The sequence below is a fragment of the Myotis daubentonii genome, chromosome 16 (genome assembly GCF_963259705.1).
Source record: "Myotis daubentonii chromosome 16, mMyoDau2.1, whole genome shotgun sequence".
In the NCBI taxonomy this organism is placed as follows: Eukaryota; Metazoa; Chordata; class Mammalia; order Chiroptera; family Vespertilionidae; genus Myotis; species Myotis daubentonii.
This window is the reverse complement of record NC_081855.1, coordinates 31,912,979-31,935,685: the sequence shown is the minus strand read 5'-3', so window position 1 is coordinate 31,935,685 and position 22,707 is coordinate 31,912,979. Positions and strand designations below refer to the sequence as shown.

Genomic DNA, 22,707 nt, shown 5'->3' with positions numbered 1-22,707 from the left:
CGCCCCCGCTAGTTCCCATCGGACCGCAGCGACCCCTGGCTCCCCCCGCCCCCCGGGTCCCCGAGTGCCGCCCCCGCCCCCGCCCCCACGCCCGCCCCCGCGCCCCACGTGACTTCTCGAAAGGCCGCGGGCCCGCCTTCCTGCTACTCAGTTTCGTTTCCTGGGCTGCCTCGGGGAGATCGGAGATCGTGCAGCAGTCCCCGTCCCTGCACGACTCGTCCGGTCCCCCGAGGAGCGCCATGGCGGACCTGTCCCTGGCCGAAGAGCTGACGTGCTCCATCTGCCTGGAGCTCTTCAAGGTGCCGGTCACCACCCCGTGCGGCCACAACTTCTGCGGGTCGTGCCTGGACGAGACGTGGACCGTCCAGGGCGCGCCGTTCCAGTGTCCGCAATGCCGTACCGCGTACCCGGCGCGGCCGCAGCTCCGCAAGAACACGGTGCTGTGCACGGTGGTGGAGCAGTTCGCGCAGGCCGAGCTGGCCCGCGCCACGGCGCCCGACGACTGGACGCCGCCCTCCCGCGCCGCGGCCCCCAGCCCCACCGGCCAGGTGGCCTGCGACCACTGCCTGAAGGCGGCCGCCGTCAAGACGTGCCTCGTGTGCATGGCCTCCTTCTGCCAGGAGCACCTGCGGCCGCACTTCGACAGCCCGGCCTTCCGGGACCACCCGCTGCAGCCGCCCGTCCAGGACCTGTTTCGCCGCAAGTGCCCCCAGCACAACCGGCTCCGCGACTTATTCTGCCCCGAGCACAGCGAGTGCATCTGCCATATCTGCCTGGTGGAGCACAAGACCTGCTCGCCTGTGCCCCTGAGCCAGGCCAGCGCAGACCTGGAGGTAGGGGTTGCGGCACGAGGCGCAGAGGGGCAGCCTGGGCCAGCTGGGTGGTGCAGAGGGCGCCTCCGTGGGCATCTCCGCCCACGCTAGATCACCTGAGTCGGGGCATGGGCTTTGCTGAGCCTGAGATCTGGGGCAGAAGACACGGGTGATGTTGCTTGCCTTAAGCCTAGTAGTTAGTACTTGTCTGATGGTGTTAATAGAGGGTTTTGAACCCTCAAATACGAACCCGGGAGGTTCCCTCTGTTCCCTCATTAAATCCTGGCAACACCCAGGAGGTGGGTATAATTAGTTCCATTTTTCAGGAGAGCAGATGGAGTTCCGCAGAAGCTAATTTAGCCTGAGTAACGGAGTAAGTGGCCCACCAACAGTTTGCCCGTCCTCCTCAGGTACCAGCCTCAGAACCAAGTGTACAGAGTCCAGGGCATGGGACTCTCCTGGAGGGTGGAGGTCATATGAGCAAGAGTCATTGAGGAGCTGGAGAGTCCCACTGACTAGGGAGGATCCCTGCGAGTGGGAGGGCTTGGATAGGACCCGACCGACCTGCGGGAGAGCCAGCGATCTTGCAACAGAGTGCCCTCCTTTCTGGCTGTGTGACTGTGAGACAGGGTTTGGCCCCTGGGCCTGAGTCCTCCTCAGTAAAGTGAGGAGGTGGGACCAGGTTGACTTCTAAGGGGCTTTCCAGGTCTGTGATGATTTTAGTGGCTTGGGGGGGCCCAGAACCTCTGCCTGTGTCAGAGGATGAAAAGGTGTAACCATCCCTAACCGGTTTGGTTCAGTGGATAGAGCCTCGGCCTGCGGACTGCAGGGTCCCAGGTTCAATTCCAGTCAAAGGCATGTGCTTTGGTTTCGGGCTCAGTCCCCAGTAGGGGGTGTGCAGGAGGCAGCTGACCCATGTTTCTAACTCTCTATCCCTTTCCCTTCCTCTCTGTAAAAAAATCAATAAAATATATTTAAAAAATAAAAAGGTGTAACCAATCCACCTTTTGTTATATCAGTCTAAGCTCCAAAGCGTGCCTTGATGTCCTTTCATTCTCCCAGCACTGTCACCGAGAACAGGGACTGTCTTCGTGTTGTCAAAGCAGACCTGAGCCTTGGGGAGGTTTGTGGCGGCACCAGGACCTGGGTGCAGGCCTTGCTTTTCTCTGGCCACAACCCCTCCCCTACCTGGCCTGCTCCTCCCTTTCTGAGCTGGGTTCTCAGAAGTCAGACCTCCAGGCCTTGTGGGGGAAGTTGACCTTTGAGGTGCAGCCCTCTGAGGCCCAGCCTGCTCTGCCCCTATCAGCTGTGGGTTAGGGCAAGTCGCTGCAGTTCTCTGCTCAATGGGATTGGCTGCATTCCCCTGGCTGGGAGGCTGCCGAGAGAGGAGCTGTTGGGAAGTGCTTTGTGGGCGCGGTGGGAGTGGCTGGTGGACAGGGCTCCAGCCAGAGCTGGATGTTAAGACCTGGGTTTGAATTCTGGCCGCTTCCTAGCTGGGAATTGGCAAAAGGGGATAATGGTAGTCCTCATCTCAGAAGGTTATCGGGAGGATTAAATGAAGCGGCCTATAAACAGCGTTTTCCAGTGAATGCTCATTTCTGTCCTCCACCCAGGGAGGAGGAGAGCTTGCTGGGCAGAGTGTCAGGTTGCCCAGATCTGTGCCTCAGGAGGGTGCCTGGGCCTGTCCTGAAGACTGGGGCAGCCTGCCTCCTGCCCAAGGGCCCTTCTAGAAGTTCTTATCCATGGAGGCAGAAGGCAAGTAGGGGCAGGAGGGCCCTTCTTAGCCTGCCCCTGACTCATATCTCTCTCAACCTCCAGGGCCCAGAGCTGGAGTCTGCACCCAGTTTATTTGAATGCCATACACATTTTGATATTTTAAAAAAATATATTTATATTGATTTTTAGAGAGAGAGAGAGAGAGAGAGGAAGGAAGAGGGATAGAGAGATAGAAACGTCAATGAGAGAGGAACATCATGGATCAGCTGCCTCCTATGGCACCCCTACTGGGGATCAGGCCCGAAACTGGGGCATGTGCCCTGACGGAATCAAACTGGCAACCCCTTGGTTCCTGGGTCAGTGCTCAACTGCTGAGCTCAACTGCAGCTGGGCACGTTTTGCTTTGTTTTTTTAGTATTTGTATTGATTTTAGAGAGGAAGGTAGAGGGAGAGATAGAAACATCAATGAGAGAGAGAATCATTGATTGACTGCCTCCTGCACGCCCCCTACTGGGGATTAAGCCCGAAACCCAAGCACGTGCCTTTGACTGGAATTGAACTGGGAACCCTTCAGTCCGCAGGCCGAGGCTCTGTCCACTGAGCCAAACCAGCTAGGGCACGTTTTGCTTTTTGATTCTTGTAACAGGCCTGTCCCCACCACCTCCCCCTTCCCCATTGTCCTGGCCGAGTCCTTTAACCACTCTCCTTTCCAGGCCTGCTGCTCTGCTCATTGCTGGTGGCAGAGCCAGCCCCAGTCGGGCAGTGCCGCAGCCTCGGGCGGCTGGCTTATCGCCATCACTCAAGCAGCTGGTACCTCCCACGTGGAGGACCCAAGTCCCCAGGCTATGAGGGATCCTTAGAACTTCCTTCAATTAGGGAATTGTGGCTATTAGAGTCCTTGGACCGCTTTCCTTTCTTTTTGTCTCGAGCCGTGTGGGCCCCTTTCCACCATCAGGGGACTATTAAGTCTGTTTGGTTAATGGTGGATAAAACCTTTCAAAATACAGAGTTTGGGAGTTCACTATTAAGCGTGGCTCTGCCTCTCAGAGGCCAAACGGTTGGAGGCCTCTCTCCCCCGGGTCTAGAGGTTTCGTCTAGCTCTGAGCCCTGCTAGGCGTGGCCTGTGGGGGCATGGCCGTCAGCCTTTGGCCCAGTTTGTCTTGGCCACTCTGAGAGGCCAGCTCAAAGGGCGTTGTCACAGAGGTCGAGTCTGAAACATCATTAGTGACTCGGGCTTTCGGGGTCGAGTTAGTGTGGCCTTGGACTCTGCTTCTGCTCTTTCATTCAAGGTCAGGTTCAGCCCTGAATATCTCTAGTGGCGTGGGAGAGGCAGGAAAGAGGAAGGGCGGGTCAGAGTATGTTGAATCAGCTAATTAGGGGAAGTAAAATGTGTTTTTTTTCCCCCTAGAAATTCTGTGTGCTCCGTTTGGACGCATGTCTAATTGTAACACTAAGATCTCGTAACACCAGTTAATAGCGACGTAACGTCAGCCAGACCACCTAATTACTCTGTGCTTCAGTGGCCTCCTCTGTAGAGGGCAGGTAACCCCAACTTCACGGTTTTGCCCGTAGCTTCAACACAGGCAAAGCACTAGAGCAACGCCTGGCTTACAGCAGCCACGCAATGAACACTCCCTGTGATTCTGACGGTGGTGGTGGCTATTTTCCTCTCCATTTCTATGCCCCAACATTTCACCTGAGCAGGGAGGTAGGGACTAAGTAAGACATTATGAAAATTTATAGAATAGTAAGAGGCCGTGGATGATATTGTCTTCATGTGTAACGTATCTTTGTTTCTGCAGGTGGCTAGGGGCTGAGCAGTTCTGAATCACCTTAATTCAATGTCAGGGACTTGAGCTGACGGTGGGCTGGTCCATTGCTGGTTTATTCTTCATTCTTAGGGTGTGGCCCTTGGAGGTCCCCGCCTGTGGGGCTGACCAAGTGAGCTCTGGACTCTGATTTTGTCCCCCTGCCTTCCTGAGCTGGCAGGCGCTCGCAGCTGTCTTCTGGAATTGGCAGGTGGCTCTGGGAAAACAACCCCAGACGCCAGGCTTATCTCTCCGGGTTTCTTTCTCCTGGATCTTGGCTCTGTAACCCTTCCCTGCCTGCTTTTCTGGTTGCTTGTGGTGGGGAGGGCTGCTCGGAATGACCTCGTCTGCCATGACTGAAGCAGCTGTCCCAGCTCGCTCTGTCTCCTCTTTGTGAGCTTGATCACCTTCCTTGCCTTAGTTTCATCACCTGTGAAATGGGTGCTGGTGAAAAAGCGCATCATCATACAAGCTGACATGTAGTTTATCCCAGGGGTCCTCAAACGACGGCCCGCGGGCCACATGCAAATACAAATATTGTTCCCGTTTTATTTTTTTTACTTTAAAATAAGATATGTGCAGTGTGCATAGGAATTTTTTTAAAACTATAGTCCGGCCCTCCAACGGTCTGAGGGACAGTGAACTGGCCCCCTGTTTAAAAAGTTTAAGGACCCCTGGTTTATACCTTACTGAGTGGGCTGAGGACTTCTGTTGTTTCTGGGTGGTTCACGTTTCTCCTGTTAGCCCTGTGAGGTGGGAACAGCTGTATCTCATTAGTGGCCAAGGAGACTGAGGTGAGAGGCAATTGGACAGCTGGGAACTGGGACTGGAACCCTGGTCTGTCCGGCTCCAAATCCTGTATTTACAGCACGGTCTCCCTAAGAGGATGAAGGGAGGTAGTGAATATGAGAATGCTGAAAAAGGCTACAAGCAGGCAAGACTTGGGGTGGCGGGAACACCACCTGTGGGATAGGCTCGGGGGATGGTTCGGTGTTGGGTGCCGGTGGGGGCTGGGCCCAGGTGTTCTCTCACCCTGTTTTGTTTTCCCCGCAGGACAAGCTGAAGTATAAACTGACAGTCATGTACGGTCAGATCAACGGTGCCGCGAGAGCGCTGGAGGATGTGAGAGCCAGGCAGAAGGATGTGCGGGTGAGTGGCAGGGCTCTCCACCACCAGCCCTGGCCCTGGGCCTCCCTCCGCCTCCAGGCAGGACAGGCCCAGCTGGGATCTCTATGAGGCTCATGGTGGGTTCATTCACAGTGTCAGAATTAAACGTCAACTTTGTAAAACATGCCAGAAGCTATGTGCCCAGGAGAGAGCCTTCATAGACCCAAACAGAAGACTAGCTACAAGCCCAGCGTTGGGGGAATCATTAAAAATGAGTGTTGAGCCCTCACCAGTACGCTCAATGGTTAGAGCACCAGCCCACGCACCTGGTTGGTTGAAGCTGAGTCACCATTCCATCTCTGTCCTAGCCTGCCAGAAGGGCAACAAGTAAGAAGAGTGTTGCGTATATCACTTCCGCTCATGTATATCACTTCTGCTCATACCGAATTAGAAACAGCTTAGTCACATGACCAAGCCTCACCGCAGGGAGGCTGGGAAATGTAGTCCGTCGCTTCGCAGCCATGTGCCCTCCTGAGACTCCAGGGGTGCTCTCTTCCTGAGAATGAGCACTGGGGGCCATTCGCAGTCACATTGGAGATGGCAGGGTAAGGGTTTGGGTAGTAAAGAAATAACTGAATTTCAGTCTCCCTGTACATTGCCCATCTCATGTCCATTTCTGTTTTCATGTTAATTCTGAGCTAGAGCACTGCTGTGCCATAGAAATAAAACGTGAGCCTTATCTGTAACGTCAGATTAATTAATTAATTTTGGTAATACATTTTATTTAACTTAAAACATCCAAAAAGTGATTATTTCAACACAGAGTCAGTGAACTGTATTAATGAGAGACTTTGCAGTCCCTTTTTTGTACTCCGTCTTTGAAAGCCAGTGTGCATTTCACACAGCACATCTTAACTGGGACGAGGCACCTTTCAAGTGCTCTGTAGACACACCCAGCAAGTGGCTATGGAATTGGGCAGTCCGTTCCTGAGGGTGATATTCTCTAGAAATTTTCTAGAACAGCTTCATACCCTCTCTCTAAAACAGAAAAATTACCCACAAACTGCTTCCCAGCTTAAGAAAGGAAAATCGCCCTCACCATTTTGGCTCAGTGGATAGAGCGTCAGCCTGCGGACTGAAGGGTCCCAGGTTCGATTCCGGTCAAGAACATGTACCTTCGTTGCGGGCACATCCCTAGTAGGAGGTGTGCAGGAGGCAGCTGATCGATGTTTCTCTCTCATCGATGTTTCTAACTCTATATCCCTCTCCCTTCCTCTCTGTAAAAAATCAATAAAATATATTTTAAAAAAAAAAGAAAGAAAAATGTCACCAATGCAGCTGAAGCCCTCACTCTACTATATAAAAAGCCTTCCCTTTTTATATCCCCCTTCCTCTCTTCCAGAAGCAACCACTATCCTGAATTTATTTCCATGGATTTCTTTATACTGTTTTATGTTTGTGTGCCTCCCTTTGGCAATAAATGCTCCCATCCTGTTTGTATCTAAGCTTTCCGTAAAGGCATCAGTACTGTGTGTCTTTTTCTACAGGCTGTTTGTCCCCATAGAATTTATCCGTGCATCACCCCAGTTCATTATTCTCATTGCTGTTTAATCTTCCATCCAGTGAATGTGCAGCCTGCATATTCAGTCTCCTGTTTCCAGGGCTCTGCTAATTCAGACAGTGCTGCTTGTGAGTGTTCTCATGCACATCTGTGGGGATTTTCCTGGAGTATATTCCTTGAGTTGAGTTGTTGGGTCACAGGGTCCGAGCGCCTTCAAATGCACTAGAAATTGCCAAATTGCTCTCCAAAGTGGTCCTGCCCCTGTGTGCTCCACATCTCACCAGTGCTTGGTCCCGCGGGCTTAGCTTTGTCAGCCTGATGGTTGTGTTCTTGTCTTGGCATCTTAGGAGGCTGCTCAAAAGAAGATAGAACAGCTGAGACAAGACTACTTGGAAATGAAGGCGCTCATTGACGCCTCCGAGGCCAGCTCCACGCGGAAGATAAAGGAGGAGGAGAAGAGGGTCAGCAGCAAGTTCGACAACATTTACCAGATCCTCCTCAAGAAGAAGGCAGAGATGCAGACCGTAAAGGAGGAGATTGAGGCCGCCCTGACCAAGGGGGACGAGTTTGAGTTTCTGGAGGTGGGTCTTGATGAGGACATTGTTGAACACTCTTCCTGCCCAGCCTGACGATGTTGATTATGGGGCCACGGGGCCGCTAGGAGTGGGGTCTGTGAGAGGTCATTGAAAGCGTCCCTGACACCCAGGCTGTATTCGTTTTACATGCTGTGGGACGACTCACCACAAACACAGGGGCTTAGATCATACATGGACTGTGTCACACTTTCTGTGGCTCAGGAGTCTGGGCGTGGCTTAGGGGGTTGTCTTCTGAGGGTCTCAGGCTGCTTTCTGAGTGTGGGCGGGGCTGCATTCCTTGGTGGTTGGTAAATCCAGTTCCTTGTGGCGCAGGACCAAGGTCCCCCTTTCTTGCTGGCTGTGCACGCTCCGTTCCTAGAAGCTGCCGCAGTTCCTTGCCACATGGCCCTCTTCCAACTTGGCAGCTTACTTGAAAGCTAACGGGAAATTCTCCCTCTAGGAAGGCCCAGCCCCTTTGTCAGGCCTTTCACCGAGTAAGCCTGGCCCATCCAGGAGACTCATCTTTTTGATGAACTCAAAATCAACAGATTTGGGCCCTGGCTGGTGTGGCTTAGTTGGTTGAACATCGATCGTCCCATGCACCAAAAAGTTGCCAGTTCGATTCCTAGTCAGGGCACATGCCCGGTTGCCTGTTCGATCCCCAGTAAAAGGGGCAAGGGGGCTCATGCAGGAGGCAGCTGATCGATGTTTCTCTCTCACATCGATGTTTCTCTCCCTCTCCCTTCCACTCTCTAAAATCAATTAAAAAACATACTTTTAAAAAATGACCTCTGAGAAATTTTTTCACATTCACTGCCCTGCTTGTTCTCAAGGGAGGTGATTATATAGGATGTGTAACCTTGGGAGGGGGTGGGACTCCTAGGGGCCATCTTGGAATATTGCCTATTGCATGCATGCACCTCGCTCTCTTCCCTAATCCCTCCTCCACATGGTCCCTGGAAGTGTCTTTTTTTTTTTTTTTTTTTTCATCTATTTTTATTGATTTCAGAGAGGAAAGGAGAGGAAGAGTGAGATAGAAACATCAGTGATGAGAGAGAATCGCTGATCAGCTGCCTCCTGCACGCCCCACACTGGGGATTGAGTCCACAGCCGGGTGTGTGTCCTGACTGGGAATCCAACCGTGGTTTATAGGTCGACAGTCAACCTCTGAGCCATGCCGGCCAGGCTGGAAGCGTCCTTATAAAGCACAGAGCTCTCCGCCCTTTCTGACTTCATGTTCCTTCGCACGGCCCCCAGGCCCTTGATGACCGGGCCCTTCCTTTGCCAGCAGCCTCATGTCTTGCTGCCCACCCCCAGCCCATGCTCCATGCTGTGACCACAGCAGAGCACTCGCCGTTCCTCCTGGCACTGGATCGTGTCCCAGGGTCTCCAGTTTCCTCCGTCCGCCCTGGACCCCATTGTTTTGCCATTACTGACAATCAGAGCGTGCCTCCCCCCCCCCCCCCCGACCTCTGCCCAAGCTCTTGACGTTGTGCTAGATGTGTTTTCCTGTCTGTCTAGGCTTTCAGCTCCGTTCAGTGTGGCCCATCCTTTACGGCCACCTTTCTTCTTCCTGGCATGCAGTGAGTGTTCTGGTGAGCCCACTGATTGGGTGACGTGCTCTGACCCCTCCAAGGCCCAGATTCCTTGTTCAGGTCCGGGGGAGGGTACAGGAGTGACTGGTCCACCCTAGGCTGGAGGGTGTGAGCTTCTTCTCATTCCGGTGTGTTGGAGTAGCTGCCTCGAGCTCTCTGAGAAGGGTTCTGAATCCACATTTGGGCCTCTTCATACCCTGTGACCTGCCTCTTGTCTCAAAGTTTGGGACAGCCCTGAAGACCCTTCCTTTTCATCGGATGTGCCCTAGCTGAGTCCTGCACGCTTGAGACCTCCCTGTCCATCCCAGACCTGTGTTCACAGCTGGTCCTGAGTCTCCCGTGCTGCCTCAGCCACAGCCGGAGGAGTGGAGGGAGCGTTTTCCATGGTGCTCAGGGGACCTGGGTCCCAGCTTTGTCCCTGCCACTAATTGTGACCAGGGTTCCTGTCGGGTCACTTGTGATTTCTAGACGTCAGTTTCCCCATCTGTCAGGGGAGCAACCTCTGAGGGTCCTTCCAGTTCCAGATCACTGTCTTAAAAGTGGCACTTTAATGCCCAGCAACCTCAGGCCTATAATTGGGAAGGTGGGGTGGGTGGGGTGGGCGCAGGGCAGCTCCTCCGGGCTTCTGGAGGCTGAGCCCAGGCCCTGGCTTCCTGGAGCCACCTGCACTGACCCCCTGGCTTGTTCTAGAAAGCGGCACAACTGCAGGCGGTCTCAACGAAGCCAGTCTACGTCCCCAAGGTGGAGCTGAATCACGAGCTGATAAAGGGCGTCTACCAGAGCACCTTGGACCTCAAAACCGAGCTGAAGCGCTGCCTCAAGAAACCCGAGGAGCTCCCCACCTCAGGTAACCATCCGCACCTCCCCACGGACCCCACTGAGAGCCCTGACTCCGGATGGGTCCCCTCAGCAGTTTGGGGTGCAAGAGAGGGCCGTGATCCCGAGCATTGGGACTTAGTTTCAGGGGTCCTGCCACGAAGACTCCCAGTACCTCCTCATGGAGGGCTTGGCCCCATGGAGGAGCGTAACGCTGTGGACGAATTGGCCCCCTGCTACCTCAGTGGTCCCTGGTCTGGGGAGGGAGGGGTGGAAACCCAGAGGGAAGGAGCTGCAGGCACCTCTGTGTCATCACTATGAGCAAGGGCCTCCTCCCGCTGTCGCTGGAAGACGCTGAAGCTGGGCCGGTGCAGAGGTCACAGAGCGGGTGCTGGTGGAAAGACTGGACCCCAGCTACATTTTAAGCCAGAGAAAAGAGGGAACACCCCAGATCGTTCCTCCTAGGACCTGTCTTCTAGCTCTTGTAAAGGCTGGGCGGCGAGCGTGGATGGGATGTGGGGGTGGCTGCCTCTGTAAACCCGCCCGCCTGTGGCAAAGCTGGCTCCCGGGTGTTTCGGAGGAGCCCCGTCAATGAGCACCTTCTTCGTTGGCACAGGGGAGCCTCCAGAGCATGCCACGGCGCCCACGCCAAAACCCACGCGCCCTGTGAAGAAGGTCCCAAGTAAGTAACCCCGCGCCCCGTGGCGGCGGCATGGCTGAGGCTGGGGGGCTGGCTGGGACCGTCACAGGTGTCGCTGCTCCTTGCAGATGGGCACAGCCCCTCATCAACCACTGCAGAGCCTGCGTGCCGGGAGGGGCTGTGTGTGCTGCCTGAGCCGCGAGCATTAGATATTCGAGCTGCCTGGAGCAGGAGGTCTGGAGTGGGGCCCGAGAATGTGCATTTTCTGTGGGTTCCCGGTGATGCTGCTGGTTGGGACAACACGCAGAGAACCACTGTTTTCGCTAAGTCAGTTTCCAGAGGCACGCGCTCCAGATAGTTCTTAAGGACTATGGCGGTACTTGGCCAGCACGTGGCTTTTGCTGACTCTGTTTTTGTTTTTTGCACTTTTCCTTTTATGGAGATATAATTTACGTCCAGTAAAATGAACAGATCTTAAATACAGTTAGGTAAATTTTGACCAATGCATTCGTGTGTGGTACTATTATTACCCACATCAAGATAAAGTATTTCCATTACCCCAGAAAATTCCATCATGCCCCTTCCACACCAGTCACCATGGAGCTATTTGCCTGTTGACCCCTTATCTTTGTCAAGTTAAAACATCCTAGCTTTATCAGTATGGGTCATATTTATGCAAATGAATGTTATTATGGTCTTGGGAAAGCATCATTGTGTTGTGCTTTACAATGTCTTCATTCTGGAATTTTTTTTTTTTTCAGAAGAAGAAAAGAAACCCAAGAAAGTTCGTAAGTTACACATTTCTGCTCTGTTTGTTTCTTGAGACTGGCTGAGTGCAGCACTAAATGCCGACCTGTCTCATCGGGATTCTGTGATGGGGCCCCAGTTCTAGGATTATATTCTGTAATAGCCGGTTGGAGGTGACGACAAGTGAGCGTAGCCCGTCTGGACTCACCTGTGTCGCCCTGGCTGTCCAGGTGTGCATCTGGACAAGTGACTCTTTTTTTTTAAAGTTTTAAAAAATATTTATTTTTATTGACTTCAGAGAGGAAGGGAGAGGGAGAGAGAGAGAAACATCAATGATGAAAGAGAATCATCAATCAGTTACCTCTTGCACGCCCGGACATGTGCCTGCAACCCGGGCATGTGCCCTGACCAGGAATTGAACTGCGACCTCCTGGTTCATAGGTGGACACTCAACTATTGAGCCACACTGGCCGGGCAGAAGTGACTCTTGAAAATCAGCTTAGAAGGGAGTAGAGGCCATCAGGTCACTCTGTGTCATGTCCCTAACATTTGTTCCTCCTTCCTCATCCCCAGCCGCTGCTGCTGCCTCACCCAACAAGCTTCCCACCTTTGGGTCCTCGGAGCAGCTAGGAGATTTAAAACAAGGTGGCTTTGAGGGTGAGTTACTGTGGACGAGGGGCAGTGGGAGGTCTACTCTGAATTTGTTCTGAAAATGGCTCTCTGTTTCCTCACCCAGCTGCAGCCAAACCCACCCCCGTGCAGCCAAACTCGGTGTCTCTCAAGGCCAAGGTGCTGGAGAACTTCTTAGCAAAGTCCAGACCTGAGCTCCTGGCGTGTGAGTAGCATCTGCAGGCAGGGCCTATTGCCGAAACCCACCGGTCCCACTGCCAGCTCTCTCCTCTGGTTTTCCTTTTGGCTCCCTGCCATTCCAAAGCCTTGCCACGCACCATAACTTCTCCCTCTCCCACCCAGCTTCTGTGTCACAGAGAAGAGAGGTGCTCAGAAGGGGCCTCTCTCATCCTCTCATTGCCGTCTCACTTCACTCCATACCCTCTCTCTCCTTTCTCTGTTCACTTCCTCAAGGCCAGTTCCTCGGCCAGGACTCTGGATCTTACCCCTTTTGCCCTCTCTGGAACTTTGTGTTCTCAGTTAGGCCTCAGTTATGGATGGATGGGTGGATGAATGAGTGGATGGATGGATGGATGGATGGATGGACGGATAGATAGATGGATGTATGGAAGGAGGAGGGACAGACGGATGGATAGATGGACGGGTGGATGCGTGGATGGATACAATAGTAAGTAGATGGATAGATGGGTAGGTGGATGGATGGAGGAATGGATAAAACAAATGAGTAATACTCCCAGTTGAGAAAAGGTTTAAAAGTGAGAGCGCTTGGGCTCCTTGTAATTGATTGCTTGGGGTGATGCTTTCGTAGATGCTGTTAAGGTCATCCTGGACTACAACACTGCCTACAGCAAGGTGGCTCTCTCGGAGAACTACACTGTGGCCTCTGTGGCCGAAACACACCAGACCTACCGGCCACATCCCCAGCGGTTCACATACTGTTCTCAGGTGCTGGGCTTGCACTGCTACAAGAAAGGGATCCACTACTGGGAGGTGGAGCTGCAGAAGAACAACTTCTGCGGGATGGGCATCTGCTACGGCAGCATGGCGCGGCAGGGCCCCGAGAGCCGGCTCGGCCGCAACAGCGCCTCCTGGTGCGTGGAGTGGTTCAACACCAAGATCTCCGCCTGGCACAACAATGTGGAGAAAGTCCTGCCCACCACCAAGGCCACGCGGGTTGGCGTGCTTCTCAACTGCGACCACGGCTTCGTCATTTTCTTTGCTGTTGCTCTTGACAAGATCCACGTGATGTATAAGTACAAGGAGGACTTTACTGAAGCTCTGTACCCGGCCTTCTGGGTGTTCTCTGCAGGTGCCACGCTCTCCATCTGCTCTGCCTAGTAGCCAGGCCCTGGACACTGGCCGACTGCCCGGGCAGCGCCCAGGACTCTAGTGAAAAGGTGCAGGGGGCTCTTGTTGGAGATCTTCCCTGACAGTCCCAGGGGTTGCCAGGATGGGAGGGGAGTTGATGGAAGGTAAGAGGGTGGGGAGATGGGATAAGGGAGGAATTTGGCCAGGGGAGGGCGTGGGGGTGATTGTGTTGTGGGCAAGGAAGCGTTTCTACGTCCTGTTGCCCCTCAAGGCAGGATCGCCCCCGCTCCTCCCCTGGTTCTGGTAGATTCCCAGGCTGCTGGGTGGCTGGACAGGGCTTTGGGGAGAAAGTCATCAGTGCCCCTTTCCTCTTGGAGAACATCTCGGGCCACTGCAGTCCTTTCTCGGACCCCTTGGTGGATGCCCTCATGTTGTCTTCCCATCTCCGTGTCTCGATTACTCTTCAGGGCTATTCAACTCTATAGAGCAGCGACTTTCAACCTTTTTCATCTCATGGCACATAAGCTAATTACTAAAACTGTGGCACACCAACAAATATATTTTTTGCCAATCTGACAAAAAAAGAAAGATATGATTTTGACTCATTCACACCGAACAGTTATTGTTGTGTTGGCTGTTGTCATCTTCTAATTTGACAATCTAAGGGAAAAGAGGTCCGTGCCGCTGACTAAATAGTCAGGTGTTGCCATGTTTTAAAAATTCTTGTGGCTCACCAGTGTGCTGCAGCACACCTGTTGAAAATCGCTGCAGTAGATTGAAAAAAAAAAAAAATTCCAAGTCTTTGAATTGCGATATTATTCACCCTCCCTTCCCGCCAGTACCCACATGTGAGGACTGGGGGTGAATGCTCAGGTTCCTGTTTATTTTTTGTGCTTGAGGGCAGGTCTCCACCCAGACCAGAGTTTCCTCCAAAAGTGGGTCCTCTTCCTCCCCTGGAAAACAGCCTCACCTCCCTTCCTGTCCTCTTCGCCCCATTGGGAATTTTTAAATGTTTACTCCAACAGGAACCTTTTCTGTCTCCGGCCATGATCTGAATCAGCCAATGTTGTATTTCTTCTTCTTTTATAAATCCTCACCCAAAGACATGCTTTGAGAGAGGAAACAAAAGAGGGGGAGAGAGAGAGAAGTACAGACAGGCACATCGATGTTAGAGAGAAACATCTGTTGGTTGCCTTCCATATGTGACCCATCCTGGGAACGAACCCACAACCCAGGTTATGTGCCCTGACTGGGAATTGAACTGGCAACCTGTTGGTGCACAGAACCACACTCAACCAACTGAGCCACTCCGGCTGGGCGTAAGTTATAGAATTTCTAATTCAAGGTCAAGGTGACCCAGGTCCCGTGTGAATGGAAACCTCTCCCAGTCCCAAGTATTACGGAAGGCATCTCATGGCTGTAGCCACAGAACCTCGCTGGAGGCCTTCTCCCCACAGCCTAGGCTTTGGGGCAGGGAATCCTGACCTGGCTGCCAGAAGTGTGTGGCTTTGGTCTTGTGAGAGGATCTTGCCTTCTTATCGGTACCTCTCCTCAGGGTAGCTGCCTCTCCCCAGGATTGTGGGATACAGAGCTGGCATAGCTGAGCAGCTAGCGAAGCCCCATCTCTGAAACCTGTTATAGGAGAGGTTGTATGTAGCTGCCTCAGGGACCATACTAGCTCATCTGGGTGACTACCTACAGCTGGGATGATCTTCTAGCAGATCCCGTGGGGAACAGCACCTTCCTGGTCATCCCGGCCACAGGCTGCTGAGGCCTGTCACTGGCCCTCGCCCCTTTCGCTGTCTTCTTCCTTTGAGCCAATTCTAGATGTGGGCATGGACCAGGCTAGAGCTCAGGAAGACCATAAGGATCGGCGAGGGAACGAGCTACAGGATTCTAGCACAAGGGGCTGTTTTCCTGCAGTGTTTCCGTGCAGAGAAAATAACCCCAGTCCATGAAGGGGCGGGAGTGAATGGAGGGCTGGAATTTCCCGAGCTCTCTATATCCTCATGTCAGGATGTGAGTGGAAGGAATTTCACCTCTCGTGGTGGAATGAGTCCTGCTCTGGGTTTGCCCGAGAGAAGAGCTTAGGCCAGGCCCTTTGTGGTATGAAAAAGTGGTCACCACTAGGGTCTGGAGACTCCAGACCTTTTCATGTGAAGGCGAGGCCTCTCTGGCCTTGTGCTGGCATTCCAGGGCACAGGCAAGCTCAGGGCACGTGGTGTTCCTGACAGGTGTGGATCTGTGTCATCTCCCGACGAGGACTGTCACTTCCTTGGGGGAGAGACCATCCTTGTAGGGGAGGCTTCTCTGCCGTCGTCGGCATGTGGTTATCAAACGTTTTCTTCCCTGGCTACCGGGAAGAAAGGTTCTCTGATGACTCTTCTCTGCTTTTGGAGGTGGCCAAAAGCATCTACGTTGACCTTCTGAAACAGTAGCCTTGTCTGGAGCCAAGTCGTACTTGGGAATCAGCTGGGCTTAGAGGAGAATGCCCAAGACGAACCCAGGGCCCTACGGTGGCTCTCTCCCGCAGAAATGAAGGCCACAGAGAGGGCGCTTCCCCGGCCATCGACCGCTCAGGACAGGGAAGCACGCGTCCCTCTGTCTCTGAGAGAGGCAAGTAGGTGACCCGAGCTCTGCGCAAGGTGCTTTGGAGGTGGAAGTGAGGCGCACACATTCCTGTCTCGAACCTTACATCCCTGGCCTGCAGGGCTCCTGCCCAACCCGGGAGTCCGAGGGCGGGAGGAGCCTTTGCAGTCATCTGACTTCCCGCTTTGCAGAGAAGTCCAGTGGGGAGGTGTGGGTGGTGCTGATTGCTCTCGCCAGCCCATCATGGAGATGCTTCCTCGAGGCTTCCTGCATGCGTCCTGGCACCCCAGGGAAGTGTCAGAAATGTCCAGAGACACAAACATAAAAATACATCCCAGACCTGGGTGTCAGGGACTGTCTCGGTCACTCTGGCATGAGAAAGCAAAGGTCAGGGTCAAGTCTCTGTACAATTCAAGACTGGCTGGCTGGTTCCTCCTGTTTTAATGACTCTGAGATGCATAATTGATAGGTTATCGCTTACCTTATGCTGACCCCCATTGATTTTAGTTAGTCAGAAGTATCCAAGCTGTTATTTCATGAGCTTGTTTATTTTAGCGTTGATTTCTTTACGAGGTAATCAGGGCTGTGGGCATGGATCTTTTGAAACTTGTGAGAAATACGAGGACCAAGGCTGGCTGACTTGCCTTAGAAGCTTGGAATGTAGGAAACCAGTGTTTGGTGTTCTTCCTTGCAGCTCAGTGTGTGTAGACGGTGTGACCCATCACACTGGGGTGAGCGAATGAGGTGCCCGGGGGCCTCTGGTCACCCAGGCCCACCCAGCTGCTCCCAGATGTTGAGATGTCAGCAGACCGATAGCCCATTTGAGACTGGCCGTGGGCGAGAATTCCTGATAGGATGTCCCTCTGGGCTTTGCTTCAGGATAATCCAAGGATGGGTGTAGGGAGAAGGGGTGGGGTATGAATGAAAGGGTGAGCCACAAGCTGGTAATCAATGAAACAGTTGCGGGATAGGATAGTTCATTAAAATATTCTTTCTACTGTTGCATATTTTGAAAACTTTCATTTCACAATAAGAAGTTTTAAAAATGAAATAAAGCATAGCCCAGGCCAGCGATAGGCCCTGTCAGGTGGATTTTACCTTTGTTTGCAGAGGTAGGAGTTGTGGGAGGTTTGCGTTTGAGGTTGTTATATCAAGTCATCCCCTCTTATCTGTGGGGTATGTTCCATGACCCCCGTGAATGCTTGAAACCAAGGATAGTACCAAACCTTATGGATATTGTGCTTTTTCCTATACGTACATACTTATGATAAAGTTTCATTTATAAAATTAGGCAAGTAAGAGATTAGCAATACTAACATAATAAAATAGACCAGTTACGACAATATACTGTAAATGAAAGTTATGTGAATGTGCTCTCTCTCTCTCTCTTTCTCGCTTCCTCTGAAAGTGTCTGATAACTGAGCAGGCTACAAAGTGACGAACGGTGGGGAGCTATACAGCGTGAATACGCTGGGAGAAGGGATGACTTACCTACCCAGGTGGGATGGGGTGGGACTTCCTCATGCTACTCAGAACTGTGCACGATGTAAAACTTATGAATTGGTTATTTCTGGAATTTTTCGTTTAATATTTTCAGACCACCATTGACAACGGGTAACTGAAGCTGTGGAAAGTGAAACCATGGGTAAGGGGTATGGGGTGCGGCTACAGTGTTTGGACAGGTTCAAGCCTTGGACTAATGAGAGGGCACAGTCCTCTCGTGGCCGCGTGCAAGTCCCAGCTTGGAGGGCGGAGCCTTCCCAGCACAATTAGCCAACAGCTGTAGCTGTAAGCTTGAACCTGTGGTCCGAACACCTGGCCCCACGTGCCTGAGTGATAGAGTTCAGGTGCATGTAGTTGAGTAGGGTTGAAACCAACGAGAATGTTGTAAACATCTTGATCACGCCCCTACGTTGCCTCGTGGCATCTGCTGTAAAATAAAGACACGGCTTGTGGGCGCTGGCGCTCTCATCATCAGGGAAGCAGCGTCCCACCGAGACCCAGCTTTCATTCTCTTGTCTGTCTTTTCTGAGCCTTTCACCCCGCCCCCCCTCAGGGTCACTGAACCAGGCTGAGCTGGCAGGGCACATAAGGCGCCCTGGGGCTGAGTATGCCATGGCCGTGCCGGCTCCCCACAAGGGGAGATTATTATAATAAAGAATTTCACTGGCCTTTGTCCCTGGTTTCCAGAGGGGAGATTCTGAATCCTTGGCATTTCCCCAGTAAGAGGAGTGTCTTGGTCATTCATGAACCCCTTGGGTCACCCCTAAGTTTATGCTAGGAGTTGAGATGACCCAGGATGGGGCCTGGTCATCAGAAAGGCCCACCATGAGGTTAGAAGGTTGGGACTTGGAGCCAGCCTGACCTCCATGGTGCGAGAGGGCCTGGAGATGGATTCAATCAGTTATGCCTTTGTAATGAAACTCCGAAAAAAATCTCTGGACGTTGAAACTCTGCTGAACACAGGGATGCGCCCCAGTTCCACGGCCGTGGGGAGGGTGGAGGGTACAGAAGCTCTGCACTTGGGTCCCTCCGAGACGTCACTCTGTGTCTCTTCCTTTGGCTGGTCTTGATTTGTATCCTTGATAAGCAAACTGTCATCATAACTGTAGCCCTTTTCTGAGCTCTGTGAGTTCTAGTGAATCATCGAACCTGAAGGAGGTTGTGTGCTATACACTGGATGCCTGTGTAGCCCCAAGATCCAAATGTTGAAACCTCACCGCCAATGTGATGGAAATGGAGGTGATTAGGTCCCGAGGGTGGAGCCCTCATGAATGGGATTAGTGCCCTTAATAAAAGACCCCACAGAGTCCCCTTGTCCCTTCTGCCATGTGAGGACACAAGAAGACACCAGGCACAAAATCTGCCAGCACTTGCATCTTGGATTTCCAGCCTCCAGAACTATGAGAAATAAATGTTTGTTGTTTAAGCCACCCAGTTTATGGTGTCTTTGTTATAGCAGCTCAGACCAAGACGTCATGGGAACCTTCTGGATTTGTGGCCAGTCGGTCAGAAGTGCGGGTGGCCTGGGGACCACTGAAGTGTGGCTGGTGTCTGAAGTGAAGACAGTCTTGCTGGGACTGGGACCTTCAGCCTGTGGAGCCTGGCTCCGGGGCCAGGTGGTTCAGAATAGAGGTGGGGGGACTTGCCAGCTTTGAACAGGCCCTTTGTGGCCCACCTGTCAGAGTAAAACACTGTCTTTCAAAGGAGCTTCCCGTGTTTTCTCTCCAGTGTCAAGTTTCCAGGGTTTTGTTCCCTTTCACTCCCACCACTGGCAGTGTTTTCTTCCTCACTGTCACTGTACCCACAAAAACACTCGGTATGTCAGCTATAGGCTTGTCCTCCCGTTCAGAGATGCCACTTAAATTGTCATGGAATATTCTGTTCTGATAAAAAGCTCAGGACAATAACCTGACTCCTCAGTAGAAGTGCAACAAAGCTGCCCGCCAGTGTGCATGTGCGATGAGGGGCTAATCCTTTTTGCTGTTGTCAATCCTTTTTCCATTGCTTTTCAGAGAGAGTGTAAGGGAGGGAGGGGGAGAGAGAGACAGAGAAACTAATGTGAGAGAGACATCGACTGGTTGCCCCCATACCTGCCCTGACGCAGGCCGGGATTCGAACCTGCAACCCAGGTATGTGCCCTTGCCTGGAAATCAAACCCATGACTCTTCAGTGCTCGAGCCGACACTAACGACTGGCCAGGGCTACAAGGGGCTAATTTTTGTTTTTTTAATGTTATTGATTTCAGAGAGGAAGGGAAAGGGAGAGAGACTCATTAATTGGATGCCTCCTGCACGCCCCCTACTGGGGATTGAGCCCACAACCTGGGTATGTGCCCTGACCGGAAATCGAACCATGATCTGGTTCATAGGTTGTTGCTCAACCATTGAGCCACACGGGCTGGGCACATACTGTGAAAGAATCTTAATTACTCTAAGCCATCGGTTCTCAACCTGTGGGTCGCGACCCCTTTCGGGGTCAAACGAACCTTTCCCAGGGGTCGCCTAAGACCATCGGAAAACACATATAATTACATGTTGTTTTTGTGATTAATCACTATGCTTTAATTATGTTCAATTTGTAACAAGGAAATTGGGGGTCACCACAAGATGAGGAACTGTATTAAAGGGCCACGGCATTAGGAAGGTTGAGAACCACTGCTCTAAGCAGACTCTTAAAAAGGCAGGGCTAAGAGGGATGGGTAGACACAAATGTGATATGATTCTAGGTCCCTCTCAGGTGATTGGCTCTACGGGGATTTCACAGGAGGTTTATGTCCTAGCGTCTCATCTATGGATGGAATGTGAGTCTAGGACAGTGATGGCGAACCTATGACACGCGAACTCATTTTTTTGGTTGATTTTTCCTTGTTAAATGGCATTTAAATATATAAAATAAATATCAAAAATATAAATCTTTGTTTTACTATGGTTGCAAATATCAAAAAATTTCTATATGTGACACGGCACCAGAGTTAAGTTAGGGTTTTCAAAATGCTGACACACCGAGCTCAAAAGGTTCGCCATCACTGGTCTAGGATGTGAGAAGACGCTTCACCGCTAACCGGCTCTCACACATCATTTCCAAATGTTTCCATTAGTTTCCAATGATGCGTTTAGGTTTCCATTGCACCACAGGTTCATCTTAGTAAAGCATCCGTGAAGGCCCCCTTTTGTACTCATCTCACCTGTCTTCCACGAGGGTCCCATGGCATTGAAGGGTCCCGTTCCAAATCAGCTTTCTCAGAGGTGTCTCCATGATGAGAGATTTCTCACTCTTGTACCCAGGCCCATGGCTTATCCTCACTGGCCCCTGGCAGCGTACCACTGTGCCCATCTCAGGCTGGTCCAGCCTTGCCACCAGTTCTTCCAGGTGCGTCTTGCCCAGGCCATTCCTGGGGCCGGGAGCCCAGTGGACAGATGACCAGGAGTCCGAGTGCTCTGTCAGTGTTTGCTCACCACCGGATCCACCCCCTGCGGGCTGGATTGGCCCACTCTGGGACTGGACCTCAGGGTTTCAGAACCCTCGGTGGCTGGAAGCAGAGTCAGAAGGTCTATGCTAAAATCACCTGGAAAACAGGTCCGACAGCTAAGAGTGGAATCATGGACTTTTCCTCTGGGCAGATACTTTCCTTGCCTGGGGCCAGAAAGCCTGAGTGAACTCGGATCATCGATGACATAATCCAAGTGCAAACACTTCAGACTGGGCTGCTCAGTGGTTATCAAATGTGTGGGATCAGTGGTGATGTCTCTGCTTTCATTTCTGATGTGAGTAATTTGTGTCCTCTCTTTTTCCCTTAGCTTGGCTAGGGGCTAATTGATTTTATTTATTCATTTTGAAGAATCAGCTTTTGATTTCATTGATTTTCTCCATTGATTTCCTGTTTTCAAATTCACTGATTTCTGCTCTGCTCCTTAGTGCTTCTTTTCTTTTGCTCCCTTTGGATTTAATTGGCCTCCTTTTACTTGTTTCCTAAAGTGGACCCTTAGATGATTGATTTTAGAGCTTTCTTCTCTCTCTCTTTTTTTAAAAATATATTTTATTGATTTTTTACAGAGAGGAAGGGAGAAGGATAGAGAGTCAGAAACATCGAGAGAAACATCGATCAGCTGCCTCCTGCACACCCCGTATTGGGGATGTGCCCACAACCAAAGTACATGCCCTTGACTGGAATCGAACCTGGGACCCTTCTATCCACTGAGCCAAACCAGTCAGGGCTCTTCTCTTTTAATAGATGCATTCAATGCACTGTTTTCACTGCGTCCCACAATTTTTAGAAAAATGTTTTTTAGGTACGTCGGCGGCGCATCTTGAGGAGAGGCGAGCCCGCGGAACCGCAGCGATGGCTGAGGCTGACGTAAATCCGAAGGCCTACCCTCTCGCAGATGCCCACCTCACCAAAACGCTATTGGACCTCGTTCAGCAGTCATGTAACTGCAAGCAGCTTCGAATAGGAACCAATGAGGCCACCAAAACCCTTAACAGAGGCATCTCTGAGTTCATTGTGATGGCTGCAGACACAGAGCCCCTGGACGTCATCCTGCACCTCCCGCTGCTGTGTGAGGACAGGAACGTGCCCTACGTGTTTGTGTGCTCCAAGCAGGCGCTGGGGCAGGCCTGCGGGGTCTCGGCCTGTCATCGCCTGTTCTGTCACCATCAAAGAAGGCTCCCAGCTGAAGCAGCAGATCCAGTCCATTCCGCAGTCCATTGAAAGGCTCTTAGTCTAAACCGTTGGCCCCTGCCACGCTCTCTCTTGCCTCCTCCCCCTGGGCTTGTGTATCATATTGTCTGTGTTACCATGTAGGCTTTCCAGCTACCGTCTATTGTCATAAAATATTGTAGTAGTAAATCTTTTTATATTTTTGAACTATTTTTGTTTTGTCTTATAGATTATCATCCCCACACCTACCCCACCCCTGCCCTAAACCTCTTTCACTTTCCTTCTGCCATCTTTCCTCCCTTTTGAAAAATGAACTAAGGCCAGAACAGGTGGAAGCAGAGTGGTGACGCCATTCAAAGGCAGGAAAGAGCCAGGGTAGAGATCTGGTTCCAGCTTTGAGGCGCGAACTCCCTTTTGTGTACAGGGCATGGTGAAGTAGACACCACCCACGTGATCTCCCTTGTGCCTGGCGTACAGAATCACTCCATACATGATCCAGGGGTTCCTCTGCTCTCTAGGGGGATGATGCATCATTTGGGGAAGAAGCATGTATCCTGTGAGGTTGTTGGTTGTATGCCCAGGTGTCATTTGTTAATGTACCCCTACCGGTTGCTTTTGGTAATATGATATGTCCATCCCCCCT

General features: G+C 52.0%; 1 protein-coding gene and 1 pseudogene across 1 annotated transcript; both read left to right on the top strand.

The window, feature by feature from the left end:
* Positions 1–149: 149 nt before the first annotated feature.
* TRIM25 (tripartite motif containing 25) lies at positions 150–18,837 on the top strand. The gene is made up of 9 exons (XM_059669561.1): positions 150–833; positions 5,390–5,485; positions 7,352–7,585; positions 9,865–10,021; positions 10,607–10,672; positions 11,392–11,418; positions 11,951–12,034; positions 12,114–12,212; positions 12,816–18,837. Exons 1-9 carry the CDS (start codon positions 240–242, stop codon positions 13,343–13,345), a joined length of 1,887 nt encoding a protein of 628 aa, XP_059525544.1. The 5' UTR covers positions 150–239; the 3' UTR covers positions 13,346–18,837.
* A 2,830-nt stretch (positions 18,838–21,667) lies between these two features.
* LOC132217822 (NHP2-like protein 1) lies at positions 21,668–22,707 on the top strand (annotated as a pseudogene).

What these genes read in the sequence shown, in the direction of transcription:
- TRIM25 (XM_059669561.1), top strand. Translation starts at nt 240, where the DNA reads ATGGCGGACCTGTCCCTGGCCGAAGAGCTGACGTGCTCCATCTGCCTG. An exon ending in AGGCCAGCGCAGACCTGGAG is followed by an intron (nt 834 to 5,389) that starts GTAGGGGTTGCG and finishes TTTTCCCCGCAG; the next exon opens with GACAAGCTGAAGTATAAACT. An exon ending in CCCTGTGAAGAAGGTCCCAA is followed by an intron (nt 10,673 to 11,391) that starts GTAAGTAACCCC and finishes TTTTTTTTTCAG; the next exon opens with AAGAAGAAAAGAAACCCAAG.